Source organism: Halichoeres trimaculatus, unplaced genomic scaffold, assembly GCF_033239565.1.
Source record: "Halichoeres trimaculatus isolate MK-OKI-2021-1 unplaced genomic scaffold, fHalTri1.1 fHalTri1_scaffold_2, whole genome shotgun sequence".
In the NCBI taxonomy this organism is placed as follows: domain Eukaryota; kingdom Metazoa; phylum Chordata; class Actinopteri; order Labriformes; family Labridae; genus Halichoeres; species Halichoeres trimaculatus.
This window is the reverse complement of record NW_027437180.1, coordinates 5431591-5448583: the sequence shown is the minus strand read 5'-3', so window position 1 is coordinate 5448583 and position 16993 is coordinate 5431591. Positions and strand designations below refer to the sequence as shown.

General features: G+C 39.8%; 1 protein-coding gene across 1 annotated transcript; it reads left to right on the top strand.

Moving 5' to 3' along the window:
* Positions 1-3131: 3131 nt before the first annotated feature.
* Positions 3132-16776, top strand: LOC141784581 (high-affinity choline transporter 1-like). Its single transcript, XM_074662462.1, has 9 exons — positions 3132-3315; positions 3408-3521; positions 3743-3898; positions 3982-4130; positions 6703-6846; positions 7116-7269; positions 10481-10698; positions 10838-11284; positions 16696-16776. The coding sequence occupies exons 1-9, from the start codon at positions 3132-3134 to the stop codon at positions 16774-16776; spliced, it is 1647 nt and encodes a 548-aa protein (XP_074518563.1).
* The last annotated feature ends 217 nt before the right edge of the window (positions 16777-16993 follow it).

Sequence of the window (16993 nt, the reverse complement as noted above, 5' to 3'; positions counted from 1 at the left end):
TAAATGTTACAAAAGTTAAATATAACAAAGGCAGGTTGATTATATTGATTTGTGTTTATTTATTTGTATTACTTTTTTATTTTCAAGGCAAGGCAAGTTTATTTACATATTTTTAACCAAGCCCCTGAGTGATGGGCCCTCGGGGTGGAGGCTCCATGTTCTTCTTCAGGCTGAGCTCCACCGGTCCCCATGGAGCTAAGCTCAGCCATCAAACACCGGTCATCCAGCTCGCCGTCAATCCCCCAGGTCTGGCTCAAGGAAGACGCCCGGTTTCCCTCTTCCAGGCGAGATGACGCCACCTATCTGCAATTGAACATGGACGCCCCAGACAACATAGCTCCCAGGTTCACTGGGCCACACAAACCCCTCCACCGCGTTAAGGTGGTGACTCATGGAGGAGTACAATGAAAACAAAAGAAAAAAATATATAAGGAAAATAATGACAATGTAAAAACTACAAAATAACAAACCAAAAATGGTGAAAAAAAAGATAATAACAAAATAAATAAAAAAGGAAATATGACATGGCAAAATAATGAAAAAAAAAAATAATTAATTGCATAAGATAATTGGAAAAAAAAAAAATGACATAACAAGATAAGAAAAAAAAGAAATAATTAACATAACAAGATAAGAAAAAAATAAAAAAGAAATAAATGACATGAGATAATTGGAAAAAAGAAAAGAAATAATTGACATAGGATAAAAAAAATAAAGAAGAAATAAATGGCATGAGATAATAAAATAAAAGACATAACAAGATAATAAAATAAATAAACAATATATCAAGATAATAAAAAGAAAAAAGAAATAAAAAACATAAGATGATGGGAGAAAATGATAAAAGACAAAGAAAAAACACTTACATTAATATTTAACACAGCACATCAAATAAAACAATCATTAAAATCAAAACAAAAATTTAACAAAAAAACATCAAAACCTAAAAAACCAATAACAAACTAAAATTACAAAACTACATCAAAAAATAAAGAAAATTAAGAGAGAAAAAATTATAAAGACATAAAAAACGTAAATGAAAAATATAATACAAATGAAAAAATGCAGCTAAAATAATAATCTTTTAAAAAGAATCAAATTAAAAAACAAAATGATAAAAATGTAAAATTGAAACACAAAAAAAAGTTAACTGCAAATCATATTAACTAAAGTTACCTTTTAAAAATAAACTTCATTAATAAAAAATGCAAATCTCAAGCAATTTTTTTTTTAATTGAGTAACAAACCGTTAGTAATTAATTACAACTTCAAACATTAAATGAAAAACAAAAGTTCCATTTTAGAATAACAAAATAAAATAACAGATTTGAAACTGACTAAAATAAAAAAAAAAAATAAAAAAAATAATAGTAAATAAATTGAAATACCAAACTACAATTAAGAATCTTAAAAAATGAGCATACAAACCAAATCAATAAACTTGGAGAACAAACCCAGAGGTCTGTTGATCTTAATTAAACCTTGATGACAATAAAATCTGTTGATGGAGGCGCTGATGGAGGATTGGTTCCTGGTGGAGGCTTGACTTGGACAGAATTGGCATGAGTCGATCAGGTCGCTGTCTTTTTTAATAGTCAGGGTCGAGGGCAGTGCAGGTTGTTTCTGGCAGAAGATAGCACTGGAATCTGCTGAACAACTTCAACGCATCACGTTGGAGGAACATGCTGGTGTTTCTGGAGCAGGTGGTGGCACTTTTGGTTTTCTGGAAGCGGCTTGGTGAAAGGCAATGCAAGGTAACGCAAGGCAACGCAAAACAACGCAACGCAAGGCAAGGCAATGCAACACAAAGCAAGGCAACTCAATGTAAGGCAATGCAACGCAATGCAATGCAACGCAACTATTTGATGACGACGGGCCGACGGCTGACAGGTCATTTTGTCCATGTGCAGCAGTTTGGTGGTAGAAGCTGCTGCACCTGTTGGAGCTGACAGATGCTTCTTTAGATAGAGGCATGGTTTTCCAGATGTTACTTGGTGAAGGATCAACTTTGTACCGTTGTGTGTGTGTGTGTGTGTGTGTGTGTGTGTGTGTGTGTGTGTGTGTGTGTGTGTGTGTGTGTGTGTGTGTGTGTGTGTGTGAATATGTGTGTGTGTGTGTGTGTGTGTGTGTGTGTGTGTGTGAGTGTGTGTGTGTGTGTGTTTTGTAAGTTTGTAAGTTAAATATTAGATGTTTGAGTCTTTAACTTACAACATATACTTAACCACTACTTGACTTATACTTAACTAAAACTTAACCACTACTTACCTTAAATGTTAGTAAAACTTAACTACAACTGAACTAAAACCTAACTTATACTTAACTACTACTGAACTAAAACTTAACTTGTACTAAAACTTAAATCTATAGGTCTTATCTTAAACTAAACTATGTAAAGGCCTTAAAGAAGTAAAGACATGAAGTCTGGCTCCCTGGACACATCCACATCATACAGGGGAGGATTATTTCCAACCCCGTATGAAGCGCTCACCTGAACTTGTCCCGTTTCTGAGATGGAAATGTTTTCCCAAGGTCAACGTAACACTTTATCATCTGTCGGGTAGAGTTTAGTAGACAAACAGCAAAGTAGGGGAATTTGGCTGGAAAAGGAGTGTAAACAAAGAAGACTAAAAGGAAAAACAGAAGATACCAGAGGTTAAACCAGGCTGTTTGAAAGTAAGAGTTAACAGCTCTGAGAAGCGAAAGGGTGAGTTCAAAGGCACAGTTTTCTATTTGAGCAAATGTTTCTGTATGGACTGAAAAAAAGGATAATTTAAAATAAATCACTATAAATGGAATGACAGCTCATCAGTGAGAAAATAAGAGGTAAGATAACCACGACTAAACAGGATGAACCAAAGCAGTAATCAGGATCTCAGCTCATCAAGGTTGGAATTTACAAAACACGTAGCAGGTAGTTTCCATGATTCAGGCATGAACTTGTTCATGCTTTTGATTACTTACTCTGTCAGGTTTTATAGGTCACCAGCAGTATGAACTAAGATAAACTTTTTCTGCTTCCAAATAGAGTTTTCCGGATTTTGACCTTTGATCATTTCCACTCTTGATACACCTGTATTTGCAGTCCCGCTGGCTTATCTGGCCGTCAGTCTGCTCTGTGGAAGAGGACTACCATGGCTCTGAATATTCCTGGTGTGGTTGCAGTGGTGTTGTTCTACATCCTGATTCTGGGGACGGGGATGTGGGCTGCCCAGAAGTCCAGGAAGGCTGAGAGGAAGAGCCATGGGAACAGGACAGAGGTGGTGCTGCTCGGAGACAGGAACATCAGCTTGGTGGTCGGGATTTTCACCATGACTGGTAAGATGACAGAAAGCTGTGCTGATCAGTTGAGGCTAAAAAAGCACATCAAGTTTGACATTGTGTATGTGTGTGTGGTTGTTATTCTGCAGCTACATGGGTGGGAGGTGGTTTTATCCTGGGTACTGCTGAGGCTGTTTATTCTCCTAAACTGGGCTTGATATGGGCCCTCATGCCCATACAATACTCCATGTCCTTCATTATAGGTGAGTCCAGCAGGCAGCACTGAGCTCATTTCAGGAATCAACATTCTTTTAACAGTTACAGTAAAATGTCCTGAGTTGAATGGATATGAGTTTTTTACAATAAGCTTGATTCAAAAACAACAGAATCAGATGTTAAACCCAGCAACAAAAAGCTACATCATTACTTTATTTATTATGGTGACAAACAGAAAATAACGCTTATAATTTATTTACTGCACAAGGTGGACTTTTCTTTGCCAAGCCAATGAGGGACAAGAAATATATCACCATGATGGACCCGTTCCAGATCAAGTATGGAAAAGTACTGAGCGGTGCTCTGGTGCTGCCCTCCCTGCTGGTGGATGTGCTGTGGGTGTCCTGCACTCTGCTGGGCTTAGGTAAACAGACAGACTTAGAGAGTAAAACTGAAATAAGAGGACACAGGAAAAGAGCTTTCTTCATTTGTGGCTTTGTCCAACAGGAGCCACGATGAGCGTGATACTGGACTTACCATACGGCTATTCTGTGTGGATCTCCTCAGCCGTGGCCATCATCTACACTTTGTTAGGAGGCCTGTACTCAGTGGCTTACACTGACGTCATCCAGCTCTCTCTGGCTTTCCTCAGTCTGGTGAGTTACAGCGCCCCCCACTGCAAGACAACCACTTTGGGCTGCACAGTCCTTGTGCATGAAAATGTACAATATCAAGCCTAATCAGAGAGTAATTCAGTCACTTCTCATTTCTATTAGAATCAGACATTTTTTTAACCTTGCTGTTTGAGAGGAAGAAAGAAAGTAAAATCTGTTAAAAGATGATGGTTTAAGAGTCACAAACTGCTTTAGAAAGAAAGCAAAGGTTTCCTTTGATTGGTCTATATTTATTTGGATCCCACCATGAACTACATTCTTCTCCTAATGTCTAAAAATCTGTGAATTTAAGTCCGCACAAATCAAATCATTAATGATCCTGGGTACTGTTCAACACAACAAATAAAGTACCAAACTAAAACCAACACAATTCACCTGTTGTTAATCAGATAATGTCTTATCTCACCAAATAACATGTCTAACTATACAATCAATACAAATGAAATATAAAGAAGACATTACAAAGCTTCTATTTAGAAGTGCTAACTATGGTCATGAATACAACCAATGCATTAATAATAGAAATGATTGTAACAACAATGACAAAAAACAACAACAACAAATAATCGATAATTGAAATTATAAAAAGAAGAATCAAAAAAATTATTATTACTGATGGTGGCTGACTATCTAAATAGTTACTGTCATAATTATCCTCACCATTCATCTTTTTACATACAACTTTAAGAAAAAGTTATTTGAACCCTTTCTGCGTCCAATTTCTGTATCAGCTGATCATAGATTGTGTTCTGATCTTCATCTAATTCACAAGAATACACAAACACTGTCTGCTTAAACTAATACCTGACTTTCTTTCCCTCCACACACAGTTTTGTGTGTTCCTTTCTAAAGAAATCAACTTTGGTTTCATCTGTCCATAGAATATTTTGCCAGTAGTGCTGTGAAAAACCTCCGCTCCATTTTTGGAAACTTCAAACATGCAGCAACAGAAATCTTGTTTTAGTGTTTTACATATTGTAGATTCATCAACAGAGATGTTACCATGTGCCAGAGATTGGTGTTAGTATATAGGACTCTTCATTATGTTGCTTATTGAGCGTCCTGTGCTGTGCTCTTGCAGTTATCTTAACAGGACGGCCACTCCAAGCAGATCAGCAACAGTGCTGAACTTTATCCATTGAAAGACAGTTTGTCTTCTCATAACTTCAAAGGGCTTACATACTTTTTCTTGCGATTATTCTTACCAAAAATAATATTTGGAGGACTTTTCTGTGACACAAGATATTGTTCTAAATTATTTTTGAAACCAGTTTTACTGGTTGAAGTGGTAATGGTTGATAGAAGACTGTTCCACAACTTATTACCTCAATAAAATAAATAAATAAATAAATAAATAAATAAATAAATAAGTAAATAAAATAAAATAAAATATTGGTTTGAGTTAGTGGGCTGCACGGTGGTGCAACAAATAGCGCTGCAGCCTCACAGCAAGAAGGTCACCGGTTCGATTCCCAGCTTGGCCGGTGGGCCTTTCTGTATGGAGTTTGCATGTTCTCCCCGTGCATGCGTGGGTTCTCTCCAGGAACTCCTGCTTTCTCCCACAGTCCAAAAGCATGTTCATCAGGTTAATTGGTCACTTTAAATTGTCTGTAGGTGTGAGTGAAAGGTTGTCTGTCTCTGTGTCAGCCCTGTGATTGACTGGCGACTAGTCCAGGGTGTACCCCGCCTCTTGCCCAATGACAGCTGGCATAGGCTCCAGCCACCTGCGACCCTAAAACAGGATAAGAGGTTCAGAAAATAGATGGATGGATGGTTTGAGTTAGTATTTGTGAAGTTGAAAGCTGTCTGTAAGATCTCAAAATGTATATTAGATCAGGGGTTCCCAAACTTTACTATGCCTAGGCCCCCAAACAGTATCTGGTTGGGGACCCCCTTTGGAAACCAACAAACAATACTTCAAAATATGTAAAGAAATGCCACTTTTAAGATTTTTTTTTTTTTTAACTTTTACTCAGTTTTCAATAATTATTACATTTTTTTAGAATAAGAAAAAATAAACAAATGCCAACAAAAGCCTGACTCACACAAGTAGGTTGTGGCAAAAGGGAGAAGGCATTTTGAGGCTCTGTCAGCCACTGTGGGATACTCTTATTACATGTAGTCAGTAGCTAGACAAAGTGCTTCAAAGTTCAGCTCAGTTTTTTAGATAGCTTACTAACAGGCTCTACCACCAGGTCGACACAGATCATGACACTGTCATGTCATTGCAGCTGTTGCACGAGGTGGTGGTGGTTAGATACAATCAGAAACTTAACTTGGATCTTTATGTGTTACATGTTCAAAACAAATAGTTTTATTTAAAAAAAAAAAAAACCCACATGTTTCTATTTTGTCCTTCTCCTCCAATTTTCTGAGCACCCCCTAGTGCTTCCTGGTAGCCCCCCAAATTCTCCTACAACTTTAAGGTAAAAATTAAACAGGGAAAAGAGCCAGAGGCCAACATCATCACCACTAAAAGGCTGCTTGGAGTCAGGCAGATCAGATAGATTGGTTCAGCTCAGTTTGGTTTAGAGATCTTGATTTTTGTTTGCAGTGGTTGTGCATCCCGTTTCTGCTGCTCAACCCAACATCCAGCAGCATCGCTCTGACTGCATTCAATAACACGTTCCAAGAACCCTGGGTGGGGAGGCTGGACTCTGGCAACGTCTGGAAGTGGATCGATGACTTCTTGATGCTTGTAAGCTGAATATCCATACATACACACTGACAACAGATATACACTAGCAGCATGAAACCAACCAGAAACATCTCTTCTTGTTTAGATGCCTAAATTACACTAGAGGGTAAGTGGCTCATAGATGGCATCACACAAGAAATGGAACCCTTCCCTGACTGTAGTTTGACAGAATTTTGCTGTGGGATTCCTCTTTTATTAATTTCATGCTTTCATTCCCTCATCTTCTGTGTTTTGTTCTCCTTTCCTCTCTTCTCTGTTAACCCATCCAGGCTCTTGGCAGTGTCTCATTTCAAAGCTTCCACCAGAGGACGCTGTCTGCCTCTTCACCACTCACGGCCCAGTTAACGTGCTATGCTGCTGCTCTTCTTATCGCCATACTGGGAATCCCTCCTGTCCTGATTGGAGCTGTTGCTGCGTCCACAGGTGTGAACAGACCATTAATCCAGACTGTGAGATTGTGACCAAACTTCAGTGTGATTTAACAGAAAACTCCATGAATGACTGCATCCACTGCAGAGTAAAGCTGACTTTATATACAAACACAAATCTAAAGTGCTGAGTTTACTACAAGAAAGCCCCAAAAATAGTAAAACTTAAGACACCAGACTTTTCAAACAGATACCAGACCATGAGTTAACTGTGAGACATTTTTCTGTTTCATTTTCCAAAGGCACGGGGAGTTTGGATAAACACAGCTGCTCACAGCAACCCCTAATGTAACACTCACCCACTTTTTTTCTGTTGTCCTGTGATACACTAAGCCAGCTTTACTGCTTCTTATATGGTCATATTTAAAAGATTACAGTCTTAGTGCAGAAACTATGACAGTTACAAGTTCATTTGAATTTGACCAGGACACAACTCATTGAGACTAAAAAACTTTTTTAATCAATATAAAAAGAAGAACAAGAGGTCTATGTCATATTTTTTTTTTTTACTTTGAGATACACAGAAAAACTGGAATATGAGCAAATGTTAACATTATTTTTTGCGTTGATTTTTCTTTTTAAATCTGCCAAATGGGTTGACAAAATGTGCTTTTCACATTTTCCAAAACTAAAATAGTGTCTTTGTTCAAGAAACTCTGCAAGTAAAATTTTCATACCCTATTAACAGATTTTTATTCACCTTTCAAGTAATTCAGGTGTCTCTTTTGCCACTTATATACTAAAATAAGACATTGTTTCGGACTTCAGATGAATTTGTTAATATTTAGTCTGATTAGACTTTTTCTTCTGGAGATTTGACACAAACATGCTTAGTTTTGAGGTTTTGCAGTGTGGTTGGTTTTAATTGGAATTACAGAAATCTAGGTCAAAGTTGCCTCAGCAAAATGATTCAGCTGAGCAGTGAAGGAATTTTGTTGATTTATGACATCCAAGTCACAAGTCAAGTCACATTTCATGTGCATGACTGTTCATTTGATCAAGATTAGAAAGGACGGAGCTTCAAACAGCAGTACAAAAAAACATTGTCCTCTGTAGACGATGGGTTGATGAAATGAGCTAAATAATTTTCCTTTAAGTTATTCTCTGTTAAATTCCATGAATGTGCTTCAGTAAGTAGGGGCAGGTTCATATAAGCTTTAGCTTCCTCTTGTTCCTTCTCAAACATTGTAGGTATGTTTAACTATTTATGTATTTATTCATTTTTCTTTTATTTATTGTTGCTCTTTTTGTGTGTGGGTACTTGAATTGGTGGGGCATTGCTGCTCTTGGTTTGTTTTTCTACTTGCAATCTGCAAATGTTTGAGATAAATAAATCAAATCAAATCAAATCAAATCAAAACAAATACTGACTGATTTACGTCACAAGAAGTTTAGCAAATAATTTGCCTAAAACCAACAAATGTTATTTGAGGATGTGCAGTTCCTTCAAAAGTCTCAAATAATGATAACCCAATATGGCCCATTAGCTGTTTACAACATCTTGTTTGTTTTCAACAAGAAACAAAAATCATCACAAATTCAGGCTCATGTGGAGGATCTGCAGCCTATCAATGTCTAACTGTGCAGTGATCTGAGGGGGCGAGGACGCCTCGATAACGAGCTGATTGGTTGGCTCCTCCTCCTCCTCTGAGTTGTTCCAGAAAGATGCAGATGTGGAAAAACACCAAACGAACATTCCCAGCACATGCCAGTGCTTTGCCAAGTATTCAGCTGTGAATATGGTCACAAGCTGCTGATCAAGATCTTTTTATGAGAAAGTCACACTGTAAAAAAAGAATCTTTAATCAGTTGAAGTGATGTAGTTTTAATCAATCCAACTCAACATTTTTTAAGTTAAAGTTTCCAATTTATTTTTGTGAATCATATCAACTTGAAATTCTGCTTTGCTACGACTATTAAAAAAAGTAGTCGGACCAACTTAAATTAATTGCCTCAATTGGTCACACCTAAATAAAGTTCTTTGAAATGAAATTAACAAGTTAATTTAACACAACTTAATAGGTCAAATAAACTAAATATTTTAATTCTTCTCAAATTAACACTTTGCATCTATCCAACTCAAAGTTTTTAGTTGTTTCAAATGAATAATCTGCAAAACCCCAAAGAAAGAACCATGGATGAGGGGGGAACACTGTGGATATGAGACCCTGATGCACATTAAGATACCAAGTGGGGACAGTGTGTCTGTGCTGCATGGCATGGACCAGCTGTCTGTGGTCCACTGCCCTGGCTGGCTGTCTGTGCTCCAAGGCAGTGAGGGCTGCAATTGAAATACTCTCTCAGTAATGGTTATTTGAATATAACTGAAGACTAAACCCAGTTTGTCATTTCTGATCATAATTTTAGCCCATCAACACATCTCATTTATTAACATACAAAACATTGAACACGCTTAAAGATACACGGTCCATGCCACAGGGCACAAACAGCAGGTCCATGCCATGTGGAGCATGGAAAGCCTGTGCCCTTGGCAGGTTAACAGCTTAATGTAGGGTCTAATATCCACTGCATTCCCTCCTCACTCACGGTTTGAAATGAGTCAATTTGATAGGCTGTAAAGTAAACTTTACAAGTAGACATAAAGTAAACTTAACTTAAGGCTATAAGTCATATTGACTAGCCTTTTTAGTGCAATTGATTTCCTAGATTAATTTAATTAAGCTCAACTTGTCACATTTTTACAGTGTAATAAAGTATAAAAACACCTCGTCAGATTTTACTTTGAGGTTTTGCAGATTATTGAGTTAAAACAACTGAAAATCTTAAGTTGGACTGATGCAAAGTGTTAATTTGAGAACAATCAAATTTTTAATTTCATTTGACTTAATCAATTGTGTTGATTGAACTTGTTAACTTCATTTCCAATAACCTAATTTATCTAGGTGTGACGAATTAAAGCAATAATTGAAGTTGGTCCAACTGTTTTCTTTTTTCAGTGCAGGGCAGTTTCATTGTTGTACAGGGTTGCTTTGGTTCTTTGCTGCTACAATAAAATAGAAATGAGTTTGATTGCTTTTAAAGCCAACCAAGCAAGCAGATGGCTTCGTTAGTGCCAATTTTTCAACACTTTGACTCTGCAAAAACGTCAAAACAATACCACGTGGAAACACAAAAGCCAATTTCCTGAAAAGTGTTTCATAAATAAAATGGATAAAGTCTAACAGCTGCTTCTGTCCCTCGTTCAGACTGGAACCTTACGCAGTATGGATCTCCATCTCCATATTTACGTGGTGAGGACAGCTTGGTCCTGCCCCTAACCCTACAACACCTCACTCCATCTTACATCTCAATCATTGGGATCGGGGCTGTGGCCGCTGCTGTCATGTCATCCACAGACTCTGGCCTGTTGTCGGCAACGTCTGTTTTCTCTTCTAATATCTACAAGAACATCCTACGTAAACAGGTAAGGAGGGCAAAGAAAGCGGTGGGGGCATCTCCGTAACAAGTTCTAAGTTTAAGGAAATCCTGTTTTCTACCAAAACACTGATTTTTTAAAAAGGGCTCTGGAGTTTTGAATGTATGATCCTTTTTTTTGTTGCCAGGCATCAGACTTGGAAATGCAGTGGGTGATTCGGGTCACAGTGGTGGTGGTGGGTCTGGTTGGGACTTCCATCACCTTCTACACTAACAGCACCCTGCTTCTGTGGATTCTTGGAGCAGACGTCTCCTACACCCTGATGTTCCCTCATCTGATCTGCGTTCTCTTCTTTGAAGTGACAAACGGCTACGGCGCCATGGCCGGTTACCTCATAGGACTGACTGTCAGGATTTTGTTCGGAGAGAACACAGTCGGACTCCCAGTTGTTCTTTGTCTTCCTGGGTGCACACTGGAGGATGGCATCTTGGTCCAAAAGTCTCCCGTCAGGACGGTGGCTATGATCTGTACCTCTGTGACCATCTTGCTGTTTTCCTTGCTGGCTGCGTTTATGTTCAACCACAGCCTGTTACCTGAGAGGTGGGACATTTTTGGAGTGAAGCATAACGTCAGTGCAGCAGCAGCAGCATCTGCACTAACAGCAGCAGAAGCTGTCACACAGGATCCCACAGAAGAGGCAGAGACTGAAGCTGAGCATGACCTTAATGGACTTGGTGTTACCTTACAGCTGATGGATGTAGAGATATGACTGTTTCTCCCACGCTTTGGAAATAGGCAAATCGAGTTAATATGCATGTTTGTGCGTGTTTCTGCAGGTGCTTCAATTTTTCTTTTTTTGCAAGTTGATGCAGAAGTTGATTTTTTTTCTGTACAATTCATGTTGTAATGAAATATGGTGATCCCCCACCTTAGATTGTACCATTTTTATTTTTCTATTTTGTTTGCAAAGGATTTGATGAATCAGAGTTATGTTGTTGGCAAATTATAGTGAAGATACCAGTAAAATGTTTCCTTTTTTAACATTTTTGAGAAGAACATATAACTTTAAACTGTCTTAAACTCTAGGGGCTCTAATTTTGTAGACCAGGCGCAGGCGCAGACGCAGGCGCAGGCGCAGGCGCCCTGCGCCGGCCTTCGCCGTGCGCACAGGGCATGACCGGCGCACTTTGCAAGTGTCCTGCATTACCAAGAGAGCCGCAGTCCAGGCGCACATGATTGCAGAGCTGCGCTTCCACGCCTCCCTCCGCGCAAATGGCAGAGAGGGAGGAGAAAAGCCGTGAGTGGGTTTAACACAGCCGAGCGCTGTTTTCACCAATCAAATGAGCGCCTCTCCTCGCCTTTAAATGCCCTGCGGCCGAGGCGCAGCGTTTGATTGGTCTGAGTGATGTATAGCACCGCGGAGAGAGTGCTGGTAGCGGAGACGGTCAGAGCTGCTGTCCCTGCAGCAGGTCAATGGACAACGGGGCACATCAGAGGACACGACGCGCGTCACTGTGTGGGCCAGCTCCCGGGACAGATTTAATCTGTTCCTTTGTCTTTATCCGGAGTAAAAAATGAAGAGACAGTTACACAGCTGGCTTATCCATTCAGAATACTTTTGATCCACCTGCACTCCTGGTTTGTCATCACCAAATAGCAGAACCTTTAGTGATATACTGTATACTCTCCCAGTGTCTCCACCTCATCCTCCTTACAACAATGTTCTCCATCTTTTTAGATCACGTTAAAAATAAAGACTAAAACAGAGAAATATGGGAAATCACGGGTAAATCCTGAGTGACATACATTTATTTTGTCTCTTTTTTCTTCGTCTTTTCTCTCCCTCTTTTCTTTGAATTAAATGAAATGAGAGAACCAGATATATACTCAGTATCAGACGTTAAGGCTGTTTATTGTTTAATTGTAAGATGTGCATCAAACTTCCAGCTGCTGTCAGGTTAACTTTCCATTATGACAAACGGCTTTAATCTGACATCAGATGTGACGGGACAGTTAATATAGATACAAATGTATATGCTGGTTCAGACGGTTACATTAAATAGTGATTGCTGTGATTTTTTACTGCATTAAAATGTGCCTAACACTCTGGAAACCAGCCTCTGAGGCTTTGTTGACATGTGCGCACATGTGCGCCTGTCACCAAATTACAGCTGCGTAGGGTGCGCTCCGCCTTGCGCCAAGGATAGACCAGGTTGGAGCTGGCGAGCTTTCAGCGCACTTTTTTGGCACGAAATTGTCACTGCGCCAACATGAATCTGCTGACACCTCCCCCTGGTGTGCTGTCAACTCCCCCTGGCGCGCCGTCACACCCATCTCTGCGCAGACGGTCTACCAAATTGTCAAATTGGCAGCGCACGGCGGTGTGCCGCACGAAATTAGCACTGCGCAGGCTGCGCCAGGCTTGCGCCCCCTGCGCTACGCCACGAAATTAGAGCCCTAGATGTTAAATAAACATCGCCTAAAGAAAAGTTTAATGGCAGCCAGATACGGTGGCCTCTAGGTGTCAGCCAATTTGCAAAAGCAGCAAGACAAATGCAAAAGCAAAAAGAAAAATTGTTAAAGTATGTAAATGATTGTTTTCTTTCTTCTTCTTTTTTTCCTTAAGCTATGATAAAAATAGCTTTAATGCTAACAGTATTAATTCTTAAAGCTAAATATAAGATAACGTACTGTTCTGGTAAATACAGAAATATAAGAACTATGAAGGATATTACAGAGTGAGACCCCTACAAAGCTATATTTTTCATAGATGAGGTTAAAAAAATAATAAGTTACTCACTTTCGCAACTTTTCTGTGTCCTTTAGGAAAACTAACCCTTTCTAACTTAAGTTTCTTCTGTTGTGTTTTTGCTCTTGCATTGGTGTTGTAGCTTTTGAAACCGTGGGACACCCACCGGCCACTGTATCTAGAGGTAAATTATGAATTATGATAAAAAGTTGGCAAGGGCTAAAACCAGCCAAACAACTATAAAAAACAGCACTTGAGTCATGACAAAGAGTAACATATAAGGAGTAAAGGAAACACAAAGATTCAATAGGGATCCTTAAATATTTGTTTATTTTGCATATTTCACCTGAAAGTGATACTCCGGGATGGAACAAGTTGGGTCCTATCACAAGGTTTAGGGCAGAAATTACCCCTACAGCAGTGTTTTTGTGCAGCAGAAGCCCAGAGCGCTCGCACCAAACACCCCCTCCCTGCTCCTCTGCCTGTTTCCTCTGCACTCAGACGGGGCCATATTTTACTTGACCAAAAACACAAATAAACGTACTCCCACCAAAAAAATCTGATATCGGTCTGCATTCACGCTTTATATAGAGAATTTTCTGCGCGTTACTTTCACACAAAAACACAGCTAAATAAGGCTCCAGTTCTCATCGTGTCGTAAAACGGCGCGACCTCCGCTGCAGAGCCACAGCTGGCTACGAGGTGCAGGTAGTCTGCCAGGACGAAGAGACACGATGAGAACTAGAGCCTTATTTAGCCGTGTTTTGTGTGAAAATTATCTGAATAAACCGTGAATGCACACCCATATCAGACTTTTTTGGTGGGAGTCCGTGTATTTGTGTTTTTGCTCAAGTAAAATATGGCCCCGTCTGAGTGCAGAGGAAACCAGCAGAGGAGCAGGGATAGGACCCAACTTGTTCCATCCCGGAGGATCACTTTAAAGGTGTAGTCAGTGGTCTGGAAGAAAACGAGTGGAGATGTTGTTGATAAACAAATTTAGACCTGCCTCTCCCTTCATACCCCACCCCTGGCTCCACATTTGAAAGATGATGGACTTGCATTGTCATGGAAACGACTGTGGACGCTGCGTAGCTAACCACCATGGTGGAGGCCAGACCAGCCAACACTCGAGGGTCAGTTCGCTATAATACATGAAGCCGTAATTATTGCTTTGAAATTAGTAATAGTGTGATGAGTTTTAGTAGTATTGTAGCAAAAGATATTATAATATTTAGATGTATAAATATTTTCCAATCAAAGACGTGCAATGCTCCACAATAGAAAGGCCCAGGTTGTTGAGCTTGCCTTTGAATGAAACTTGACCCGCAGATGTACGACGGAGTGGGAGGTCGCTGTCCTCAGGAGATTTAGCTGCAACACTCGCCGGCTCCAGCTGTTTTAAAGGATAAGTTTGGTTTATACAGTTTTTACATTGTTTATAGAATGAAGTAGAACAAAATACTCACCCAGAAGGCTTTCCTGATCCAAGCAGTGCTTCAGGAGATATTCAGATCCAAAATCGTGCAGTGGACGTCCGTATAATGGGACTCATCAGGGCATAGACAGCGCCGCTCCTAAAACTGCATTAATCGTCCAAAATCTCGTGTTTTTCACCAATATTCCATCATGGTTTGTTCGGAGGTAGTCATCTGCTGCAGTCTGTGTCACTCCAGACAGCGCTGTGTGGCTGTACTGACCTCTGAACTGACGAAGACTTTGTTTACGTTTGCCCCTCAAAGAAAGGAGTCAGCTCTCCAGAGAGTACTGCGCATGTGCACAGCGCTGTCTGGGGTGACACAAACTTCATCAGATCATTGATATCTAACCCAGAGCGGACCATGATGGAATATTGGAGAAAAACATGAGTTTTTGGACGATTAATGCAGTTTTAGGAGCGGCGCTGTCTATGCCCTGATGAGTCCCATTATACGGACGTCCACTGCACGATTTTGGATCTAAATATCTCCTGAAACACTGCTTGGATCAGGAAAACCTTCTGGGTGAGTATTTTGTTCTACTTCATTCTATAAACAATGTAAAAGTTGTATATACCGAACTTATTCTTTAAAGGTATTTCTATCTTTAGCTCACTACTATTGTTTGGGTTTCGTGGTTCTTTGATAACTCTGACTCGTCAGACAACAGTAGCCACAACTCGACTGCCATAATTGATTACATCACAACAACAGTACATTTTGGCAGGTTAGACAATAAGATGAAAGCCCGACGGCTGTTACTGTTATGTGAAGCACCGCAAAGCCAATCTTGCTTACCTGTCCAGCAGAAAGACGGCGACATTCGCGTCCGTTTTTAGCGCTGTTAAATGGCGGAGTTCCCTCCACCGTCGGAAAGCCACACCAATGTTGACCCGGGTCTTCCCTCTATTATGGTCATAGACCTTCTTTTTCTTTCTTTCTTACGCTAACTGCGCACGCTAAGCAAAATACTGCCCCCCCCCCCCCCCCCCCCCCCCCCCCCCCCCGCCCTTCAGATCTGTGCATGAGTATGATCCGCCCCCTGGGTGTGTGGGGGTGTGCCCTATTTTGGTGGCTCGGTCTGAGCCACAGTATTTACCTGCTGAAATTCAGAGCCAAGGTTGTGTTTTGAAACCAGACTTTTTTTCCACATGCTGTCAGTGATGATATCTTGTGGATGGAGAGGAGAAATACAGCCATTTTGACAAATAGTGCAGATTAGACGATTGCTGACTACACCTTTAGGTGGTAAAGCACACTGAAAAAAATGTTTTGTTGAATTATACCGATTTTGTTAATTTTAGCAGTTGCACGCAATATCTTTATCTAGATCATTTATTTACTCCTAATGTACATCTTATCTTGAAGTTATTTCAAATTAATAACATTTGTTGTTGTAACTCAAATACACAAAGTAGAATTTACTCAAATTTCTTAAGACATCACAACTAAATCCATGTTCATCAAACTAAATTATATTGAATTATTGAATTCTCATTTCAAAACGTGACTGGAAGGGAGGGCAGTGGATATTAGACCTCACTGTACATTAAGATGTTAACCGGCCAAGGCACTGGTTTTCTGTGCTTCACATGTCATGGACTTGCTGTCTGTGACCTGTGGCATAGACTGTATACCTTGAAGCATGTTTAATACTTTATATGTTAATAAATGAGATGTGTTGATGGGCTAAAATTATGATCAGAAATGACAAACTGGGTTTTGTCTTCAGTTATATTCAAATTACCATTACTGACAGAGTATTTTAATTGGAACCCTCACTGTCGTGGAGCACAGACAGCCAGCCAGCCAGCCAGCTAGACAGCTAGCGCAGCGGACCACAGACAGGCAGCTGGATCATGCCATGGAGCACAGACACACTGTCCTCGTGTGGTATCTTAATGTGCAGCAAGGTCTCATATTCACAGCGTTCCCTCCTCACCCATGGTTTTTCCCTTAGGGATTATTGAGTTGAAACAACTTAACATTTGAATGAATGAATGAATGAATGAATGAATGAATGAATGAATGAATTTATTTCGAACATGCAAAAAAAAAAGAAAAAAAAACAGAAATAGGTCGTCACCATAAACAAACACATGCATACTAAACTTAAAGA